Here is a 19864-nt window from a genome sequence, read left to right as displayed (position 1 = left end):
GATGGGAACTGAAGAGCTAACAAAAAATTTCATTATGATCAAATATTTTTAGCATTTTCAAACAAAGTACTGAAAATTATTTTATAATTTGTCTTTATTTTATAACCAATCTCCTATATTTTAAATTCTATATCTGAATGGAAATGGATCTATAGATATTCTTTAATTTAGCTTATGTATGTTTACCTTTTTTATACTAAAAATAAAACTATAACAGGGTTAGCTAGGTTTAAAATAATTTTTTTTTTAATTGAGATTTAGCTTTTAAGTGTTCAAATGTTTGCTAAGTTCCAAAGTAGTATTTCTTCTAAATAATAATCCATTTGGGGAAAAAAAGAAAAAAATATTAATGTTTGCTAAGTTTGCTAAGTTCCAAAGTAGTATTTCTTCTAAATAATAATCCATTTGGGGGAAAAAAGAGAAAAAAATATTACAAGAAAACAAAGTCAAACAAACCTAAAGACTTATTTTTCATACTCTCTGTGATACTAAGTATGACAAAGAACACAACCCTCCTTTGGTAAAATTTAAACTACTTGAGAAATTACATCCTAATTAATACATAAATGGGTTACAACACAGTTTTTTAAGATAACAAGCAAATTATACGAAAGTGAACACAAAATATTTTAAGAAAATAACATACCTTTTACTTGGAAACTTACAATATAAATAAAATGTCCCAAAGATAAGAAGGGCTGTCTGTGAAGCAGCAGGAAGAGGAGACAGAACAGTCTCCACTGGCCCTGCGGGTCCTTCTCAGGCCCTGCAGCTCCCAGCACCCTGCTGCCTCGCTCTGCCTGAGCTCCATGACTGCTCTGCAACTCCTTTCTAGCTGGCCCAGATTTAGGACCACCCAAAAAAGATTTTATTGTTTCCCTTTAAAGGTACTTAATTAAAACCTAAACACAGCCAAGCCTCAGAGAAACAGATATCCCTTCAAAGCCCAGGATCTTGATCCTATCTGAACCTGGCCACACACTAGCTGATGAGGCTGGAGCACAGAGCCAATCCCACTGTCCCCAGCTTCCGGCTTAACAAGCGGGCCACGGCCTCGAGAGCATATCATGCTCTCTGTCCCCAAGAGTCAGTGAAAGCTTCCACACTAAAGCAAGGCCAGAGCCAACTCCTTTTGTCCAACTTTAAAATATTCACTCCTTAGGGTCCTGCACCAAGATCCAGTTTCCCGTCCAAGGTACAACGTTAAAATAGCTCTCTGTCAATTTGTAGAACGGAATAAATATGAGTGACGCACTCCAAGTTTAAGAAAGGCAGGAGTCCTTTCTTACCTTAGTTCTCAACACCACTACCCTCTAAGAGCAGTGCTACTGGAGGAAAAAATTGCATTGGCCAAAAAGTTTGCTTGAGTGTTTTCTAAGCTATTACAAAACACCCAAACAAACATTTTGGCAAACCAATAAAATGCAAGCTAAATACATAATTTAAATTTCTCTAATTCAATGAAATCGGTAACCTCCAGTTCAAGACGGTGGAGCAGAAGATGCGCTAATCTTCTCCTGCCGAAGCACCAAAATCACAACTAGCTGCTGAACAACCATCGACAGGAGGACACTGGAACCTAACATAAAAAGATACTCCATGTCCAAAGATAAAGAAGACGCAGCAAGATGTAGCAGGGGCACAATCACGATAAAATCAAATCCCATACCTATCGGGGTGAAAAGTGAAGTCGCTCAGTTGTAGCCAAGTCTCTATGACCCTATGGACTGTGTCTCACCAGGCTCCTCTGTCCATGGGATTCTCCAGGCAAGAATAACTGGAGTAGGTTGCCATTTCCTTCTCTAGGGGATTGAACCTGGGTCTCCCGCATTGCAGGCAGATGCTTTACCATTTGAGCCACCAGGGAAGTTATCGGGGTGGGTGACCCACATACTGGAAAGCAACAACACTCAAGAAGTTTTCCCATTCTTGGGAAGGTTCAGAACCCCACGTCACGCTTCCCAGACTGGGGACCCAACAAAGGGACGGGAATCCCCAGGGTATCTGACCTTGAAGGCCAGCAGGATTTGATTACAAGACTTCCACAGGATTGGGGGAAACAAAGATTTCAGTCTTGGAGGACAAAAGCAAAACCCTGCACACACCAAGACTCAGAGGGAAGGAGCAGCAACTCCACGGGAACAAGAGCTGCCTGCTAGTGCTGGGGGGCTCCTGTGGGGGCGTGGGTCAGCAAGGGCTCGCTACAGGGACCGGGGACTGGCAGCAGCTGTCTGGGAAGGTCCCTTTGGCATAAACTCTCTTGGAGGTCCCCAATAACCCATTCACAGAGCCAGTAGACCCAAGGGCTGGCTGGCCTCAGGCCAAAATACTACCAGGGCAGGAGTGCAAATCCAGCAGATAATTGGATTAAAGCTTTACTGAGAAAGGCACTGCCTACCAGAGCAAGACCCAGATTTTTCCACCACCAGTCCCTCCCATCAGGAAGCTTACACAAGGCTCTTAGCCTCCTTCATCACAGGGCAGACAGAAGAAGCAAGAAGAACCAGAATCCCACAGCAACTAAAACAAAATCACCATGAAAAAGCTGAAAGTTACGTCCCAGATGAAGGGACAAGACAAAAACCCCAGAAAAATAACTAAATGAAGTGGAAATAGGCAACCTTCCAGAAAATGAATTCAGAATAATGATAGTGAATATAATTCAGGATCTCGGAAAAAGAATGGAGGCAAAGATTGAGAAGATGCAAACAGTGTATACCAAAGACCTACAGTGGACACGTTTTGGGTGGAGTCCAGGAGTTGGTGATGGACAGGGAGGCCTGGCATGCTGCAGTCCATGGGGTCGCAAAGAGTAGGATACGACTGAGCGACTGAACTGAACTGAGAGACCTACAAGAACTAAAGAACAAACAGAGAAGAATAACTGGGACAGAAGCACAGGTAAATGACCTGGAGGACAGAATGGTGGAAATCACTGCTGCAGAACAGAATACAGAAAAAAGAATGAAAGGAAATGAAGACAGCCTAAGAGACCTCTGGACAACATTTAATGCACCAAAGTTCACATTATAGGGATCCCAGAAGGAGGAGAGAGAAAGAAAGGGCCTGAGAAAATATTTGAAGAGATAATAGTTGAAAACTTCCCTAATATGGGAATCAACCAAGTCCAGGAAGCACAGAGAGTCCCAGGCAGGATAAACCCAAGGAAGAACTCAACAAGATACATAGTAATCAAACTGACAAAAATTAAAGACAGAAATAAAATATTAAAAGCAACAAGGGGAAAATGACAAATAACACACAAGGGAACTCTCATCAGGATACCAGCTGATTTCTCAACAGAAACTCTACAAGCCAGAAGGGAATGGCATGACATATTTAAAGTGATGAAAGGGAAGAACCTACAATCAAGAATACTCTACCCAGCAAGACTCTCCTTCAGATTTAATGGAGAAATCAAAAGCATTCTAGACAAGCAAAGTTAAGAGAATTCAGCATCCTCAAATCAACTTTACAACAAATGCTAAAGGAACTTCTCTAGGCAGAAAACAAGAGAAGGAAAAGCCCTACCTACAGAAAATAAACCCAAAACAATTAAGAAAAAGGTAACAGGATCATGTGTGCAGGCATGCTAACTTGCTTCCGTTGTGTCCAACTCTGTGACCCTATGGACTGTGTCTCACCAGCTCCTCTGTCCAGGAGATTCTCCAGGCAAGAATACTGGAGTGGGTTGCCATGCTCTCCTCCAGGGGATCGTCCAATCCAGGGATCGAATTCTGGTCTACATATCAATAATTACCTTAAACGCAAACGGAGTAAATGCACCAACCAAGACACAGCCTGGCTTAGCAGATGAAAACATGTGTATGTATGTATTTTCACTTACCACATCACTCTGCTTGACCCCCTAAACTGCATGTAATTATTTTATATTGTTAGATAAATCAAGTTCCCATTATACCTTACAATTGTAATCTATACAATTTTTTGTATAGATTTTATTTTTTGTCTGGCTATTGATGGTGAAAACTAATAAACATCTTTTACTATTGTGATGATGTAACTCTTACTCACTTAATATCATTGTATCATGATTGGTCAACAGAAAATCATAGATAGAATTCTATATCACCAAAACTACCATTTAATAGAAAAACCTGTAATCACTTTTTGAAATCTAGATGCATAGCAGAATTATTTTGGTATTTTTAAAAAAATACAAATGCCCAGGTATTGCTTTTTTGACAGAGGTCCAGATATGTTTCTAATGAGCAGTCATGTTTAAAAGCAACCAGACTGTATGAGAATCTTTTACTTTTATCTAGCTTGTTTCACTTTTTCTATTTCATATTCAGTGTTCCCATTTCATTTAGTTTATGTTTTCCAATTTCTCCATCGATTTTGGTTTTTTTTTATGTTTTTTCTCAAGCCTTTATCAAGCATATTAAAAAAGCTTTTGTATACATATATATAAATAATATGTATATATTTTAGAAAACTTATGAATCTTTGCCTAACTAAAAAGTTTATGACATTTTGATTCCACTTGTTTGACTTAGTATGAATAGAATTCTAGATTTCTAATTTTAAAAAATAGATATGCAATAAGCAACAAAGGTTTTCTGTATAACACAGGGAACTATAGTCAGTATCTTCTAATAACCTATAATGGAAAATAATTTCACAAATAACATATGTGTATAACTGAATTACACACACAAACAAAAAGAATTCTACTTTCTGGAATTTAGTTATGTCTACCTTTTTGCCAGCTTTTCTAAATATCCTATGCACATCTAAAAACAATGTATGAAGTACAAAATATTAAATATATTTGTGTAGGACATGATTAATATAAATTAATTAAGTCGCTGCAGATGGTGATTGCAGCCATGAAATTAAAAGATGCTTACTCCTTGGAAGGAAAGTTATGACCAACCTAGATAGCATATTAAAAAGCAGAGACATTACTTTGCCAACAAAGGTCCATCTAGTCAAGGCTATGGTTTTTCCAGTGGTCATGTATGGATGTGAGAGTTGGACTACAAAGAAAGCTGAGTGCCGAAGAATTGATGCTTTTGAACTGTGGTGTTGGAGAAGACTCTTGAGAGTCCCTTGGACTGCAAGGAGATCCAACCAGTCCATCCTAAAGGAGATGAGTCCTGAGTATTTATCGGAAGGACTGATGTTGAAGCTGAAACTCCAATGCTTTGGCCACCTGATGCAAAGAACTGACTCATTTGAAAAAACCCTGATGCTGGGAAAGATTGAAGACAGGAGGAGAAGGGGACGACAGAGGATGAGATGGCTGGATGGCATCACCGACTCGATGGACATGAGTTTGAGTAAACTCTGGGAGTTGATGATAGACATGGAGGCCTGGCGTGCTGCAGTCCATGGGGTTGCAAAGAGTTGGACACGACTAAGCAACTGAACTGAATTAAATATAAATCAATTATATTTAAATTATTAATGACATCATTCAAGATGCTCCTATTCTTATTTTTTCTGCACTCGATATTCTCAGAGAAATGTTAATACATCTCATTATGATTCTATATTTTTCTTTTCCCTCATATTTCTTCTGATTTCTCCTTTATATATCTTCGTTTCTTTATTGTTAAGGTGTCTAATGATTTACATCATCTGTCTTCTTTGTGAATTATCATTAAAAATATTCATCTTTATTTCATTTAAAAAAAAAAAGAATCCAGGGCAGAGGAAGGTCTCTGTAAATAAATGCCAAAGTATAAAGAAAATAAAATCATACTACCTAGATAGGAAAAAATAAACAAATAAATAAATGAAAGATAGAAGTTATTTGAAATCCAAAATATAATATCTCAAAATTAAAACCCAATAGTTACTACCTGAAAGTAGCCTTAAATATTACTGGGCAACAAACTAAAAATACTAGAAATAAAAACAGGATCAAGCTAAAAATTCATAAATAAACCCTTTATAGAAAGGAAATCAATCAGAAAAATGAATAGCCTTATAGATCATAAAGAGAATGAGAATATCTCCTACTAAATGAAAATGGTAAAACTGATTATGTTTAGGGAAATATATTTCAACTTCCTTTTATAACTGCACAACTAATTTTTAAAATACAGCTCTGACTAAACCAAAAAAAGGAAAATAGGTGAAATTAACTTTGATGATATATTTTAACCCAATATATTCAAAATATTACCATCCCAATATATAATCAAAATAAAATAAGCAAGATATTTTACATTCTTCTTTCCACACTAAATCTTCAACACTTTGTGTGGATATCAGTGCATATCTCAACTCAGACTCGCCACACTTGGCGTGCTCCTTAACCACAGGTGGACAGCAACCTTCATCCTGGACAGTTCTAGAGCTCTTCCCTTCCCCTCACACAGAGGCGTATTCAGTAAAGAGAAGCTGACATCACACTGTGTGAAACTTCTTATGTATAGCAGATACACAGAAAGAGCAGGGCTTTTCTCGTATTCTCTAAAGGAAGGGGGAAAAAAATCTCTTTGCCAAGATTTAAACCTCTAAAGGTTTTCAACTAATATAGAAAATAAAACCTAAGAAGCACACAGAAAAGGCCATAGTCACATATTATAAAAGAAAGAAAAACTAGGAGAAACATAGAATTACATAATTTTATCACTAAAAAGAACATCGATGATCATGTGACCAATTAAATGATTTTACAAAAATGGAAACTATAATCCGAAGAACTTAGCAACTATAAACAGGTACCAGATCAAATCTAAAAAGACAAAAGCAAATCAAAGCCCAGTGATTCTTAATGAACGCATACATTACCTGTACATCTGAGCTCTGACTTCCACTCTGTGAAGCAAACAGACAGTCTCCAGGGCCAACTGCGAGGGGCAAATGTTCCAATGGCAGAAGACGAGAGCCAGCACCATGGCTGAAATTGCCTTTTGAGTTTTTCGTACCATCCTCCACAGATTCACTCAAATTGATGACTGAGTCTCTAATATTTGAGATGATTTCATTATTCTCAGCTAGCAAACGTTCCAAATGGTCTATTTTTTCTTGCAACATTGAAAGCTGACCCTATAATAAAAAAGAAAAAGACAGCTATATGAAACTCTAAGACAGCTCTACTGAGACAGACAGCATTTTTTTTGAAACTATGTGCCTGACCAAGATGGTAGCTGCTCAGCCTTCACTCTTCTCTTGCACACGTGGGGTCACTGGAAGGGCGCGCGGCTGGCCGGGTTAGATGCCTGTGTACAGCAGAAAACCTGCTCCATGGCTGCAGCCTCTGTTTAGTCATATTTTAAAATGTGCAAAACACAGACCAAGAAGACTGGGGCCTGTATTTCCTATTACCCCAAACCCAGTCCTAAAAGACCTTCAGGTCTCTAAAACACTAAGTGCAATACCATATTATATTCAGGTATGAAATTTTAAATTGAGGTACAAATGAGTCCAGTTACTTAAAAGAACAAAAAAGTATGAACTTGAAAACAACCATTCCATTTCAGTCAGTAACACTAGTGAACAATCCTAAACAAGAACTACCATCAACAGAAAAATCTGGTCAACTCCTTTAATGAGCTGTATTGTGAAAAGCCTGGCGTGAACCTGCCCCAGCAGCTGCACTTAAGTCATTTAGACGGCTTCTACTCCACTGCGTACTTTTGTTTCTTTTAACTGATCCTCACACGTAGAGGCTTGCCACCTCTACACACAAACTTTCCTTTATAGAATAACCCTCAGCCTCTGGTCTGTAGGAGGCTGCTACTTCTGTCACACATGTCTAAGTAAAGGGCTTTCTCTGGTGGTTCAGTCAGTCAAGAGCTCGTGCAGTGCAGGGGACTGCCTGCAATGCAACAGACCAGGGTTCAATCCCAGGGTCGGGAGGGCTCCCAGGAGCAGGAAACGGCAACCCACATCAGTCCCAATCTTCGTCTTGTTCACTCCGATATCCCGGGTCCCAAGACACAGTACTTCAATGCTTGTCACAGAGCTCTCTACACTTCTTCCACGCAACAAGAACGCTTGAGTGAACACCCTCCGCGCAGGCGCAGCGCTACATGCCAGAAAGACAGACACGCGTTAGACATGGTTCCCCACATGAGCAAACCAGGCCACACTGCGTTCGTGCCAGAGCAACAGCCTGCCCCACAGCTGCAAAAAGGCCTCATGAAGGTGTAACAAAACAAACGCGTGGAAAGCAAAACAAATGTGGACACCCAGAAACGAAATGTCTCTCACCAGTAAATAACAGAAAGACAGAAAGGAGAAAAGAAAAAAACATCTATATGTCCCAAAGTGAAGGACTAGTCAAACAATATAACTAATGTCATGAATAGTTTTTAGTCAGTAAAAATTTAGAAATACAATTTTAAAAATTGAGAAGCCATTTTCAGAAGATAAAGTGATGAAAACACAGTTTTAAAACTGTATGTATGACATGATTACTCACCTTTTTAATAAAAGATACATATAGAAATAAATAAGCAGGTTGACAATATACAGCCTTGACGTACTCCTTTTCCTATTTGGAACCAGTCTGTTGTTCCATGTCCAGTTCTAACTGTGGCTTCCTGACCTGCATACAGGTTTCTCAAGAGGCAGGTCAGGTGGTCTGGTCTGCAGATGGTGACTGCAGCGATGAAATATAAAGACGCTTACTCCTTGGAAGCAAAGTTATGACCAACCTAGACAGCATATTCAAAAGCAGAGACATTACTTGGCCAACAAAGGTCTGTCTAGTCAAAGCTATAGTTTTTCCAGTAATCATGTATGGATGTGAGAATTGGACTATAAAGAAAGCTGAGCACCGAAGAGTTGATGCTTTTGAACTGTGGTGCTGGACAAGACCCTTGAGAGTCCCTTGGACTGCGAAGAGAGCCAACCAGTCCATTCTAAAGGAAATGAGACCTGAATGTTCATTGGAAGGACTGATACTGAAGCTGAAACTCCAATACTTCGGCCACCTGATGCAAAGAGCTGACTCATTTGAAAAGACTCTGAGGTTGGGAAAGATCGAAGGCAGGAGAAGGGGATGACAGAGGATGAGATGGCTGGATGGCATCACCGACTCCACAGACATGAGTTTAAGTGAATTCCAGGAGTTGATGATGGACAGGGAGGCCTGGTGTGCTGCAGTCCATGGGCTTGCAAAGAGTCGCACAAGATTGAGTGACTGAACTGAAATGACATACAGAAAGCTGTGATCAAGATGGTAAAACTGGTTACAGGTACTTATACTTTCTTTAGTCTCTTATGAGTGGTTGTGGATTTTATAATGGGAAGCCAAGAGAAAGAATAATTCTAGTCCCAGGTATTGGCCAGTTCAACAACAGGAGGGAAAAAAGATCAACAGAGTGCTATCTACCCAGAGAAGGTCGCTTCAGCAAGCTGCGTGAGAGCTCACAGAGGCCTGAAGGGGCGAGGGGAGGTGTTCCAGAATGAGAAAGGTAAACACAAGGGGAGCAAGCCAGCAGGGAGGGCCTTCACAGGCAGGGCCGCGACAACGCTGGGGAGCAGTGTCCGGAGCTCTGCCTGCGGAGAGACGAGGAGCACGCGATGGCGGCAGAGCCCGCGCGCCTGAGAGCCCGCACGGCCCCCACGCGGACGCGCGCCGGGGCAGGCGGCAGGGCTGCTCCCCATGGCCGGCCCTTGCGGCCCCACGCACCGTACCCGCCAGGCTCCTCCGCCCATGGGATTCCCCAGGAAGAACACTGCAGTGGCTTGCCATTTCCACCTTGAGGGGATCTTCCTGACCCAGGGACTGAACCCTGGTCTATTATGTTGCATGCAGTCTCTTGCACTGCCCGTGGGTTCTTTACGGACTGAGCCACCAGGGGAGCCCCTCTACTTAGACATATAGGACAGAAATAGCCCCCTGCAGGTCAGAACTCTAGCCTTTAAGGCAGCAGTCACCTCTAGGGTGGGGTGCCATGTCTCCACAAGGGAGAACTCAAGCCTGTTCATCAGGGTAGAGAGAAGCAGGAAGTGCAAGGTCTTAGCAAAGAACTCACCCTGCGGGACAAGCCCCACTTCTCCTAGTGAAAAGAGAGACTGACTATGGATCAATCCTTGACTAGAAACGGCAAAGCAAAGGAAACCTGGTGGGCCGGTGCAGCACCAGGTCAGGGCCAAGGAGAAGCTAGCTGAACTGTGGAGGCTGCAGGTCAGCAGCTGAGCAACATTAGAACAAATCTTTACAGACACACATCCATATCGGCTGACTGGTTCTCTGTGCAACGGTCAAAGGCAATCCCTTGGCATAACCCAGAGTCCACCCAAGGAAGCGAAAAATATTTCAGAGCTAGGTAGACAGTTGTCTAATCTATATACATTTTCCTAAGTGGACCAACAAAGGTCTGTCTAGTCAAGGCTCTGGTTTTTCCAGTAGTCAGGTATGGATGTGAGAGTTGAACTATAAAGAAAGCTTAGCACTGAAGAATTGATGCTTCTGAACTGTGGTGTTGGAGCAGACTCTTGAGAGTCCCTTGGACTGCGAGGAGAGCCAACCAGTCCAACCTAAAGGAGATCAGTCCTGAATACTCATAGGAAGGACTGATGCTGAAGCTGAAATTCCAATACTTTGGCCACCTGATGCGAAGAATTGACTCACTGGAAAAGACCCTGATGCTGGGAAAGATGGAAGGCAGGAGGAGAAGGGGACGACAGAGGATGAGATGGTTTGATGGCATCACCGACTCAATGGACATGAGTTTGAGTGAACTCCGGGAGCTGGTGATGGAAGGGAGGCCTGGCGTGCTGTGGTCCATGGGGTCGCAGAGAGTCGGACACGCCGGAGTGACTGAACTGAACTGAATGCACTGTCAAAGGCTGTGTCTGAAACAGGGGAAAATGTTTCTTCACTCATCATCACAATACCCCAGACTGACGCTTTTTGAAATCACTTCTGATGAGTTCTGTTGAATATTTCCAGCACCAAAGACACAAGCCTACTTCAGTGATACTTACAATTTCTACCACAGCAGGTAACAACAGTAAATCAAGTTCCTCTGATTCCGAGCAGAATTAGAATGTGTTGACTTGTCTGGACTGCAGTAAAAGCTACACACCCATAAAATAAAACCTTAGTCTAAAACGCCACCATTCCAGAGCTTTTAAAGATGCCGTGTGTCTTACCAGGCACTTATAACGTATAAATTAACTCATGGGTGCTATGTTTCTCCAGATCTTTCTGTACTTTCAGGATAAGATAATTTTGGAGCCATGCACATTGCAAAGTTACTTGCAGCTTAAAAGAACACACTGAAAAAGAGTTAATTCAGTTCTTTTGGGAAGGTGCTCACTGTGGCCGCAGTCCCATAACCCATGGATGAGAGCACTATGCAAATTAACATTACAGGTGATCGATGCTCCATGAAAAAGGATCAGGCAGGCACTTATGATGACTTTTAAGTTCATTGTAGCTTTAAAGATACAATGAGTGATCAGTACCTGGAACTCTGTGCTGAATAGTAAGTCCATAGAGAAAATCATGGCCTGGGGATACATTAGCATAACAGTCTAGTGAGAATCATTTTTTAAACTATATTATGTGGTAGAATAAAGTCTTGCTCCAAACATCTAAAATTCCTGAAATACACATACTTCCATAAGCAAAATCTGTATACATGTCAGAGAAGAGTGATATGACTTTAAAAAGATACACTTGCAGTCTGCATTAAAGTAACAAAAATCATAGACAATGTTTCAATTATGCTGACAAGTCAAAGAACACTGATAGTAATATTGAAAAAGACAATTTTCTGTAGGGCAAGAAAATCACTTGTGAGAAAACCACTTTATTCTTTGATTTGCTAATCAGTTCTAAAGGAAGGTCACAATGTTGACTGCCACGGAGTGGGAAAGAAGGTCACAATACTTGATTTATTCTGGTTTTGGTGAAAGAGAATAACTGAGTAAATGGAAAAAAAAATCACTGATAGCAAAGACTTTTGAGAGAAAATTCAGAGCCTACTACCAGCAAATCAGGATCAGTACTCATACTGTCCTGTCAACAGAATCAATCTATGTACATCTACTGCTACAGTTAAAAATTCATTATGCAATTACTTGCCCCATATAAGACACTCACTGTTGGGATTGCCATAACTATGACCACTCGAGCACAGCTGTATCTGCACATCATTCTTCCTGTTACAACTGAAAAGAATATGTGCCCTCCTGTCTCTCTGCTTCAAAGGCCAACACTCCACTGGCGATCTCTACACCCATCTCTCAATGGCTCAAAGGTATTCTTTTTGGCTAAATTCCCTCAACACTGCCTCATCAAATTCCCCTTCTAAAGGTAAGGCCTCCTCAATAGCATAACATTCAGTTCAGTTCAGTTCAGTCGCTCAGTCATGTCCGACTCTTTGCGACCCCATGAATCGCAACACGCCAGGCCTCCCTGTCCATCACCAATTCCCGGAGTTCACCCAAACTCATGTGCATCGAGTAAGTGATGCCATCCAGCCATCTTATCCTCTGTCGTCCCCTTCTCCTCCTGCCCCCAATCCCTCCCAGTATCACGGTCTTTTCCAATGAGTCAACTCTTCACATCAGGTAGCCAAAGTATTGGAGTTACAGCTTTACCATCAGTCTTTCCAATGAACACTCAGGACTGATCTCCTTTAGGATAGACTGGTTAGATCTCCTTGCAGTCCAAGGGACTCTCAAGAGTCTTCTCCAACACCACAGTTCAAAAGCATCAATTCTTCATCGCTCAGCCTTCTTCACAGTCCAACTCTCACATCCATACATGACCACTGGAAAAACCATAGCCTTGACTAGACGGACCTTTGTTGGCAAAGTAATGTCTCTGCTTTTTAATATGCTGTCTAGGTTGGTCATAACTTTCCTTCCAAGGAGTAAGCGTCTTTTAATTTCATGGCTGCAATCACCATCTGCAGTGATCTTGGAGCCCAAAAAATTAAAGTCTGACACTGTTTCCATTGTTTCCCCATCTATTTCCCATGAAGTGATGGGACCGGATGCCATGATCTTAGTTTTCTGAATGTTGAGCTTTAAGCCAACTTTTTCACTCTCCTCTTTCACCTTCATCAAGAGGCTCTTTAGTACCTCTTCACTTTCTGCCATAAGGGTGGTGTCATCTGCATATCTGAGGGTATTGATATTTCTCCCAACAATCTTGATTCCAGCTTGTGCTTCTTCCAGCCCAGCATTTCTTATGATGTCCTCTGCACAGAAGTTAAATAAGCAGGGTGACAATATATAGCTTTGACGTACTCCTTTTCCTGTTTGGAACCAGTCTGTTGTCCCAAGTACTAACTGTTGCTTCCTCACCTGCATATCGGTTTCTCAAGAGACAGGTCAGGTGGTCTGGTATGCCCATCTCTTTTAGGATTTTCCACAGTTTATTTTGATCCACACAGTCAAAGGCTTTGGCATAGTCAGTAAAGCAGAAATAGATGTTTTTCTGGAACTCTCTTGCTTTTTCGATGATCCAGCGGATGTTGGCAATTTGATCTCTGGTTCCTCTGCCTTGTCTAAAACCAGCTTGAACATCAGGAAGTTCACAGTTCACATATTGCTGAAGCCTGGCTTGGAGAATTTTGAGCATGACTTTGCTAGCGTGTGAGATGAGTGCAATTGTGCGGTAGTTTGAGCATTCTTAGGCATTGCCTTTCTTTGGGATTGGAATGAAACCTGACCTTTTCCAGTCCTGTGGCCACTGCTGAGTTTTCCAAATTTGCTGGCATATTGAGTGCAGCACTTTCACAGCAGCATCTTTCAGGATTTGAAATAGCTCAACTGGAATTCCATCACCTCCACTAGCTTTGTTCATCGTGATGCTTTCTAAGGCCCACTTGACTTCACATTCCAGGATGTCTGGCTCTAGGTGAGTGATCACACCATCGTGATTAAATTAGGTCAAAGAATATGAAATTACCATTCTCTTAAGCTGGAAATAGTCAAATGTCACCAGTTTCTCAGGGTTCAACTTAATACTACAACCCATCCAAAAAAAAGCCTCTGGTGTCCCCTCAGCCCTGCCATTCCCTTCAAGGGCCGTACCCGTTACCAAAACACCAGTCCCTGTGCCCCTGCAGAGCGAGGCCAAACAGTAGTGACACTGGCGTTTGGAGCACAGACAGGGTCATTAGGCTCAGGCCCTGAGAGCCCAAGTTACTGAAAGTTTCAGCACAGCCCTCTTCTAGAAAGGTGCAGGAGGGATGCAGTTAGCTGATACAGACGTCATGTGGTTAGATCCTTTGTCCTAGAGGTCAGGTTATGGTCAGGTAACCATGATCCTGTAATCTCTCTCTAAGGGATGTTTTTCTCTGTCCTTACAAGAAAGGGCGAGTCCAGGTTCCGGCTAAGAGGAGGCGGTCTCAGTGGCAGCCCCCTCAGGGCCAGGGCCCAGACCCTGCCCCGGTCATCTGAGGAGCCCAAGTGGCCCGCAGGCTCCGCAGGCACTGGGAGGGCGGGCCCAGGGGCCCAGGCTGCGTCCCTGCACAGGGCCGCTGCTAACGGGTGGCAGAGGTGCACAGGGGAGGGTCCCCACCACCCCCAGGCCTGGGCTGTGGGGAGATGGGAGCCCTCGGAGGCCAAAGAGCTGGGCACCCTGAGGAGAAAGGGGGCTGCCTGTGACCTCTGACCTCGCTCTCCACCCAAGGACCACCCTCTGCGCAGTGAGAGCACCGAGCTCACTCAAGGACTGCTGGCATGCGGAGGGGCCCCCCCGGACCGAAGGCAGAGCAGGACCTCGAAGGGCCGGCGACTCCTGCCTGCTCGGAGGCGGAGGGTAAGGGCGCGGGGCAGTGGCTGTACTACTGGCCGCCCCTGGCTGCCCTCCGTTACAGTCCAAGCAGCCGCCTAAGGAATTCTCTAGATCCACAGGTTCAACCACGCCCTCCTAAGATGGAACACCTTTAATCAACCCAGTGGTAGTTTCTCATGGTACTTAAAACAAAAAAAACTGAAACACCTCACACTAGACTCAACAAGGACCTGCATATCTACCTCCCCACTGTGCTCTTTCTCTCCTCCAACTTCCGTTCAGTCCCTCAGTCCTGTCTGACTCTTTGCGACCCCATGAACCGCAGCACACCAGGCCTCCCTGTCCATCACCAACTCCCAGAGTTTACTCAAACTCAAGTCCATTGAGTCAGTGATGCCATCCAACCATCTCATCCTCTGTCGTCCCCTTCTCCTCCCGCCTTCAATATTTCCCAGCATCAGGGTCTTTTCAGAGGAGTCAGCTCTTCACATCAGGTGACCAAAGTACTGGAGTTTCAGCTTCCACATCAGTCCTTCCAATAAACACTCAGGACTGATCTCCTTTAGAATGGACTGGTTGGATCTCCTTTCTGTCCAAGGGACTCTCAAGAGTCTTCTCCAACACCACAGTTCAAAAGCATCAATTCTTCGGCACTCAGCTTTCTTTATAGTCCAACTTTCACATTCATACATGACTACTAGAAAAACCATAGCCTTGACTAGATGGACCTTAGTTGACAAAGTAATGTCTCTGCTTTTTAATATGCTGTCTAGCTTGGTCATAACTTTTCTTCCAAGGAGCAAGTGTCTTTTAATTTCATGGCTGCAATAACCATCTGCAGTGATTTTGGAGCCCCCCAAAAATAAAGTCAGCCACTGTTTCCACTGTTTCCCCATCTATTTCCCATGAAGTGATGGGACCAGATGCCATGATCTTAGTTTTCTGAATGTTGAGCTTTAAGCCAACTTTTTCACTCTCCTCTTCCACTTCCATCAAGAGGCTCTTCAGTTCTTCTTCGCTTTCTACGTAGCCACACCCTTCTCCTGTGCTGTGCTGCTCTTAGATGCTCAGGCGTCTGAAGCCAGGTCTCCCAGGCTGCAGGTGGGTCCTTACCGTCTGCGCCGGCACGGCGGCCCACCCCTTGTCTCGTCCCTGCCCTTAGCCAGCTCCCCCGCCTCACCCAGGTCCTGCGCGGGCCCTCTCTGTAAACAGCGCTTCGCCGCTTCCCAGACGCCCCTCTGCCCGGTCTTCTCCAGGCGTCCTCTCTAAAATAGGCCTCCTCGTGTCACACTTCTTGTCAGCTTATTGTTTTGATTCTTCCACAGTATTTTTGCCGATTTTATCCATGTATTTTTCCCCCATCTTCATCACTAAATGAATCACTCTATTTAGAACAGGCACTACAGCGGTTTACTCACCACTGTACCCACTGCATTCTGATGCCGAGCACAACGCCTGGCACAAAACAGAACTGAAAATATTTACTTTAAAGAAAAAAGTGTGCAACACTTTTTTCTAAGACAAAGAAGCAGTAACTGTCATTTTGTGGCACATACACCTATAGTACAAATACAAATGAAACGAACAATTTTTAAAGAAAGATAAAATCTACACTGTAACCCGAAACGTAGGTAAGAAAAGGATGAGGAGTCCTAAATAAATAGGATGATTTTTATGGACCGTCTGGGAAATGAGAGAGAAACCGATCCATATTCAGCCACAGGGTGACCATCATGACCTCGTGAGTAGAGCAAAAAATGCGGCTTCCCTTCTAAAGCAAAGATTATGGATTCTGTACAGTCCAATCAAATGTCTTCAGGTTTCACAACCGTCACCAACCGTGGCTCAATGAGCTATGATTTTCAGCTGACGAGGGTGACTGAGGGCGTCTGAACCCTGAAACAATTCTAGAATCCTTCCTAATATGTTAGTGATATGAAATCTTCATGCAACCAAATCAAACTTATAATTAAGGGACCTCTAGAGGAAATAATATTACATGTATACAACCAGCATTCTAAAGAGGCAGCATTCTAACGAAAAAAGCTTGACCTCATTGTATGCTTGTGTGTATACCTGATACTTCTTCCCCTTTAAATCTAATTTTGTTAGAGTCAGCTATCACTCCATCACATCAGGATTTTTCTGCATTTGGATTCTGTCACTTAAGTGCCCTTCGTGTAGTGAGTGTAGTTGGGTGAACAGGCTCCAACAGTGACCATCAAGACTCATTGTAAAGGCTGCTCAAAAGCACAAATCCCTGGAATCCACCCTGGAATGTCACGTAGGGCCCCAAAAACTGCAATGTTTATGCTCCACAGGTGACTCTGGTGATCATGCAGGTTTGGGACCTGTGTCTCTGAAGTCATGCATCTCAGCGAGACAGCAGGGCCCCAAACTCCAGAATCTAATGCCTGATGGTCTGAGGTGGAGCTGATGCAGTGGTAACAAAGGGCACAAGACATGCGAGGCACCCGAAGCGTCCCGAACCTTACCACCCAGCCTCGGCCAGTGGGGACTGTCCTCCACAAAACCAACCCCAGGTGCCTAAGAGGTTGACCTTACCGCCCAGCCTCGGCCAGTGGGGACTGTCCTCCACAAAACCAACCCCTGGTGCCAAAGAGGTTGGAGGCTGCCGCCTAAGAGGATGCAGCAGACAGTCAACCACTTGGCAAATCATCGCTCAGCTCCCCATGGGGTGGCGTGAGTTCCCAGACCTGCACCATCTGATCCTCCGTTTAAACGGGACAGTAACTCTCACCCATCTTGTGTTCCTGTGGCAGGAGATCACATTTTTATTTTTAATACCAGCAAATGACGATTATTTTTCTTTTTAATGATCCCTTTTACCAAATAAAGGTAAAACCAGTTTAGCTAAAAAGTTCAAGTAGATGGGTTCTGGATCACACTACTTGGGTTCTAATCCTAGTTTCAGCACTTACCAGCACTGTGACCTTGAGAAAGCAGCTTAACTTTCGGAAGCCTCAGTTTCATTATAGGCAAAATGTGGTGCTTACACCCACTGCCTGCAATGGTATAAATGAATTAGCACTGAGTCTGCCACCAACGGGAAGGGCTTCCCTGGTGGCTCAGACAGTAAAGAACCTGCCTGCAACACAGGAGACACAAGAGACATGGGTTTGATCCCTGGGTCAGGAAGATTCCCTAGAGAAGGGAAGGGCTACCCACTCCAGTATTCTGGCCTGGAGAATTCCATGGACAGAGGGGTCTGCCGGGCTACAGTCCATGGGGTCACAAAGAGTCAGACACGACTGAGTGACTAACACTTTCACCTTTGCCACTAAGTAAACACTCCAGAAGACATCGCTGCTGCTACTACTGTAGCAAAGGTTCAGCTTTCTAAAACTACATTGAAGGAACAACAACTGTGATTAAGAGCAGACTCTAAACCAAGTCAAATGAGTGGCGTCACCAAAACAGCAGCATGGAAGACCCTCACCTCCATCTTCCTACAAAGATCAACAATTAGACAGTTATCCACAAACAAAATTGTTCTGGGAGAGCTCTGGAGGCTACTTACAGAATTTCAGCAACACAGTGGAACAAAAAACCCTCGAGAATACCACACACAGAAAGAAGGGCGACAGCTTCACTTTGCCTGCTTGTCCCATCCCCCAAGCTGGCGCTGCTCAGTGCCAAGGGGGAACTCCACAGCTGGAAAGAGTTCCTCTTTCTCGGAAAGGAAGCAGGGTAAGGGGCCAACGTCCTCAACACTCTGGAGTACTGCGTGGAGAGACACACAGAGGCTGCGCGACACGGGGTCAGCGGGCTCCAGGGAGCAGCCACTGAGCCGCAGCGGGAGAGGCTCCGAGGCCTGTCTCCCAGAGAGAGCCTCAGCTGTCGCTCCCGAAGGAGCCCAGGCCCAGCACGGCAGCCACGGGAGCCCCGCAGACCCCACCCAGTTCCCATCCGCAGGCGGGCACGCTCCCTAACACCAGCCCCCGAGCCTCTTCTGCTCTCCCCACCCAGCCTCTCTGGAGCCCGGGAGCCACATCAGCAGCCGCTTCAGGCCTCTGCGGCGGCCAGCCAGGCATTGCAAGATGCTGCCAACCTGATGCCCGTCAGCAGCCTCCACTGCCTCCTCACACGACACTGTGCAGCCCGGGAAGGCAGGCCTGCAGCCAGGCCCCGCAGCGGCGTGTCGGCCAGGATGAGGTCCCATCTGCTGTCACTGCAGGCACCACTGTGCCCGCTGGCACAGACCCGCCAGCTGTCACCTGCACGACACCTGAGTGCCTGTCCCCAGCGTGCCGCTGCACGCCCACAGTGGGACTGAGCCGTCACCAGAACACACCAACAAGCAGGATGCCTGCAACCACCTGCGCACCCACAGCTGGCTCCAGCTTTGCTGCCTGACTTGGAGCCCCACAGCTCCATGCATGTCTGCAACCAGCCTGGCCACCACCCTGGTCCCTGCAGCTGGCCCCCGCAGCCAGATGTGTCCACACCCATGCTGGCCATCATGCCATATGGTCTGATGCATAGCTGCTGAACCCAGGAGGGCCCCTGAGGACTCAAACAGCCCTGGAGCCCTCTGCAAACACCTGCAGCACTCGCCAGAAACCACACACATCAACGCTACAGAATGCAGCGGCCTGAGCCAAAAGACACCACACTAGCCCCAAAGCTGACGCAGCCACACGTGGCTGCACTGAGACCCTGACCCACCCGACCTGGGGTCACAGCACGCTCCAGCATGCCCCACGCACAGGGGAGAGGCTTCAGCCACGGAGTTTGGGAGAGGACACTGCTTGTTCAAATGCAGGTACCTTTACTAGGCAAAGAAGCATGACTCCACCAAAGGAATACAGTAAACCCCTAGTAACTAGTCCCAAACAAAAGAAGATACAGGGATTGCCCAACAAATAATTCAAAATACTTGTTGAAAAGGTGCTCAGAGATACAAGAGAACACAGATAAGGAATATAAGAATATCAGGAACACAATATAACAAGAAAATGAGAAGTTCAATGAAGAGAAGGAAAATACATGCAAGACGCAAACAAGAAATTTTGAGCTGAAGAATACAATGATCAATAGAAGTTCTAACATCAGACTTGACCAAACAGAAAAAAGAACATGTGAGCTCAAAGACAGATCTATCGAAATCATCGCATCAGAGGAGAAAAAAGAAAAGGAATGAGAAAGAAT

At 44.4% G+C, this 19864-nt stretch overlaps 1 protein-coding gene across 1 annotated transcript in view; it reads right to left on the bottom strand.

Moving 5' to 3' along the window:
- MAN2A1 (mannosidase alpha class 2A member 1) overlaps positions 1-19864 on the bottom strand; it is a 208106-nt gene that overhangs the window by 160978 nt on the left and 27264 nt on the right. The window contains exon 2 of the mRNA XM_055565880.1: positions 6769-7026. Within this exon, the coding sequence (XP_055421855.1) occupies positions 6769-7026 (258 nt within the window). The remainder of the gene's footprint in view (positions 1-6768; positions 7027-19864) is intronic.

The sequence above is a fragment of the Bubalus kerabau genome, chromosome 1 (genome assembly GCF_029407905.1).
Source record: "Bubalus kerabau isolate K-KA32 ecotype Philippines breed swamp buffalo chromosome 1, PCC_UOA_SB_1v2, whole genome shotgun sequence".
Taxonomy (NCBI): domain Eukaryota; kingdom Metazoa; phylum Chordata; class Mammalia; order Artiodactyla; family Bovidae; genus Bubalus; species Bubalus kerabau.
This window is presented reverse-complemented; position numbering and strand designations above follow the sequence as displayed.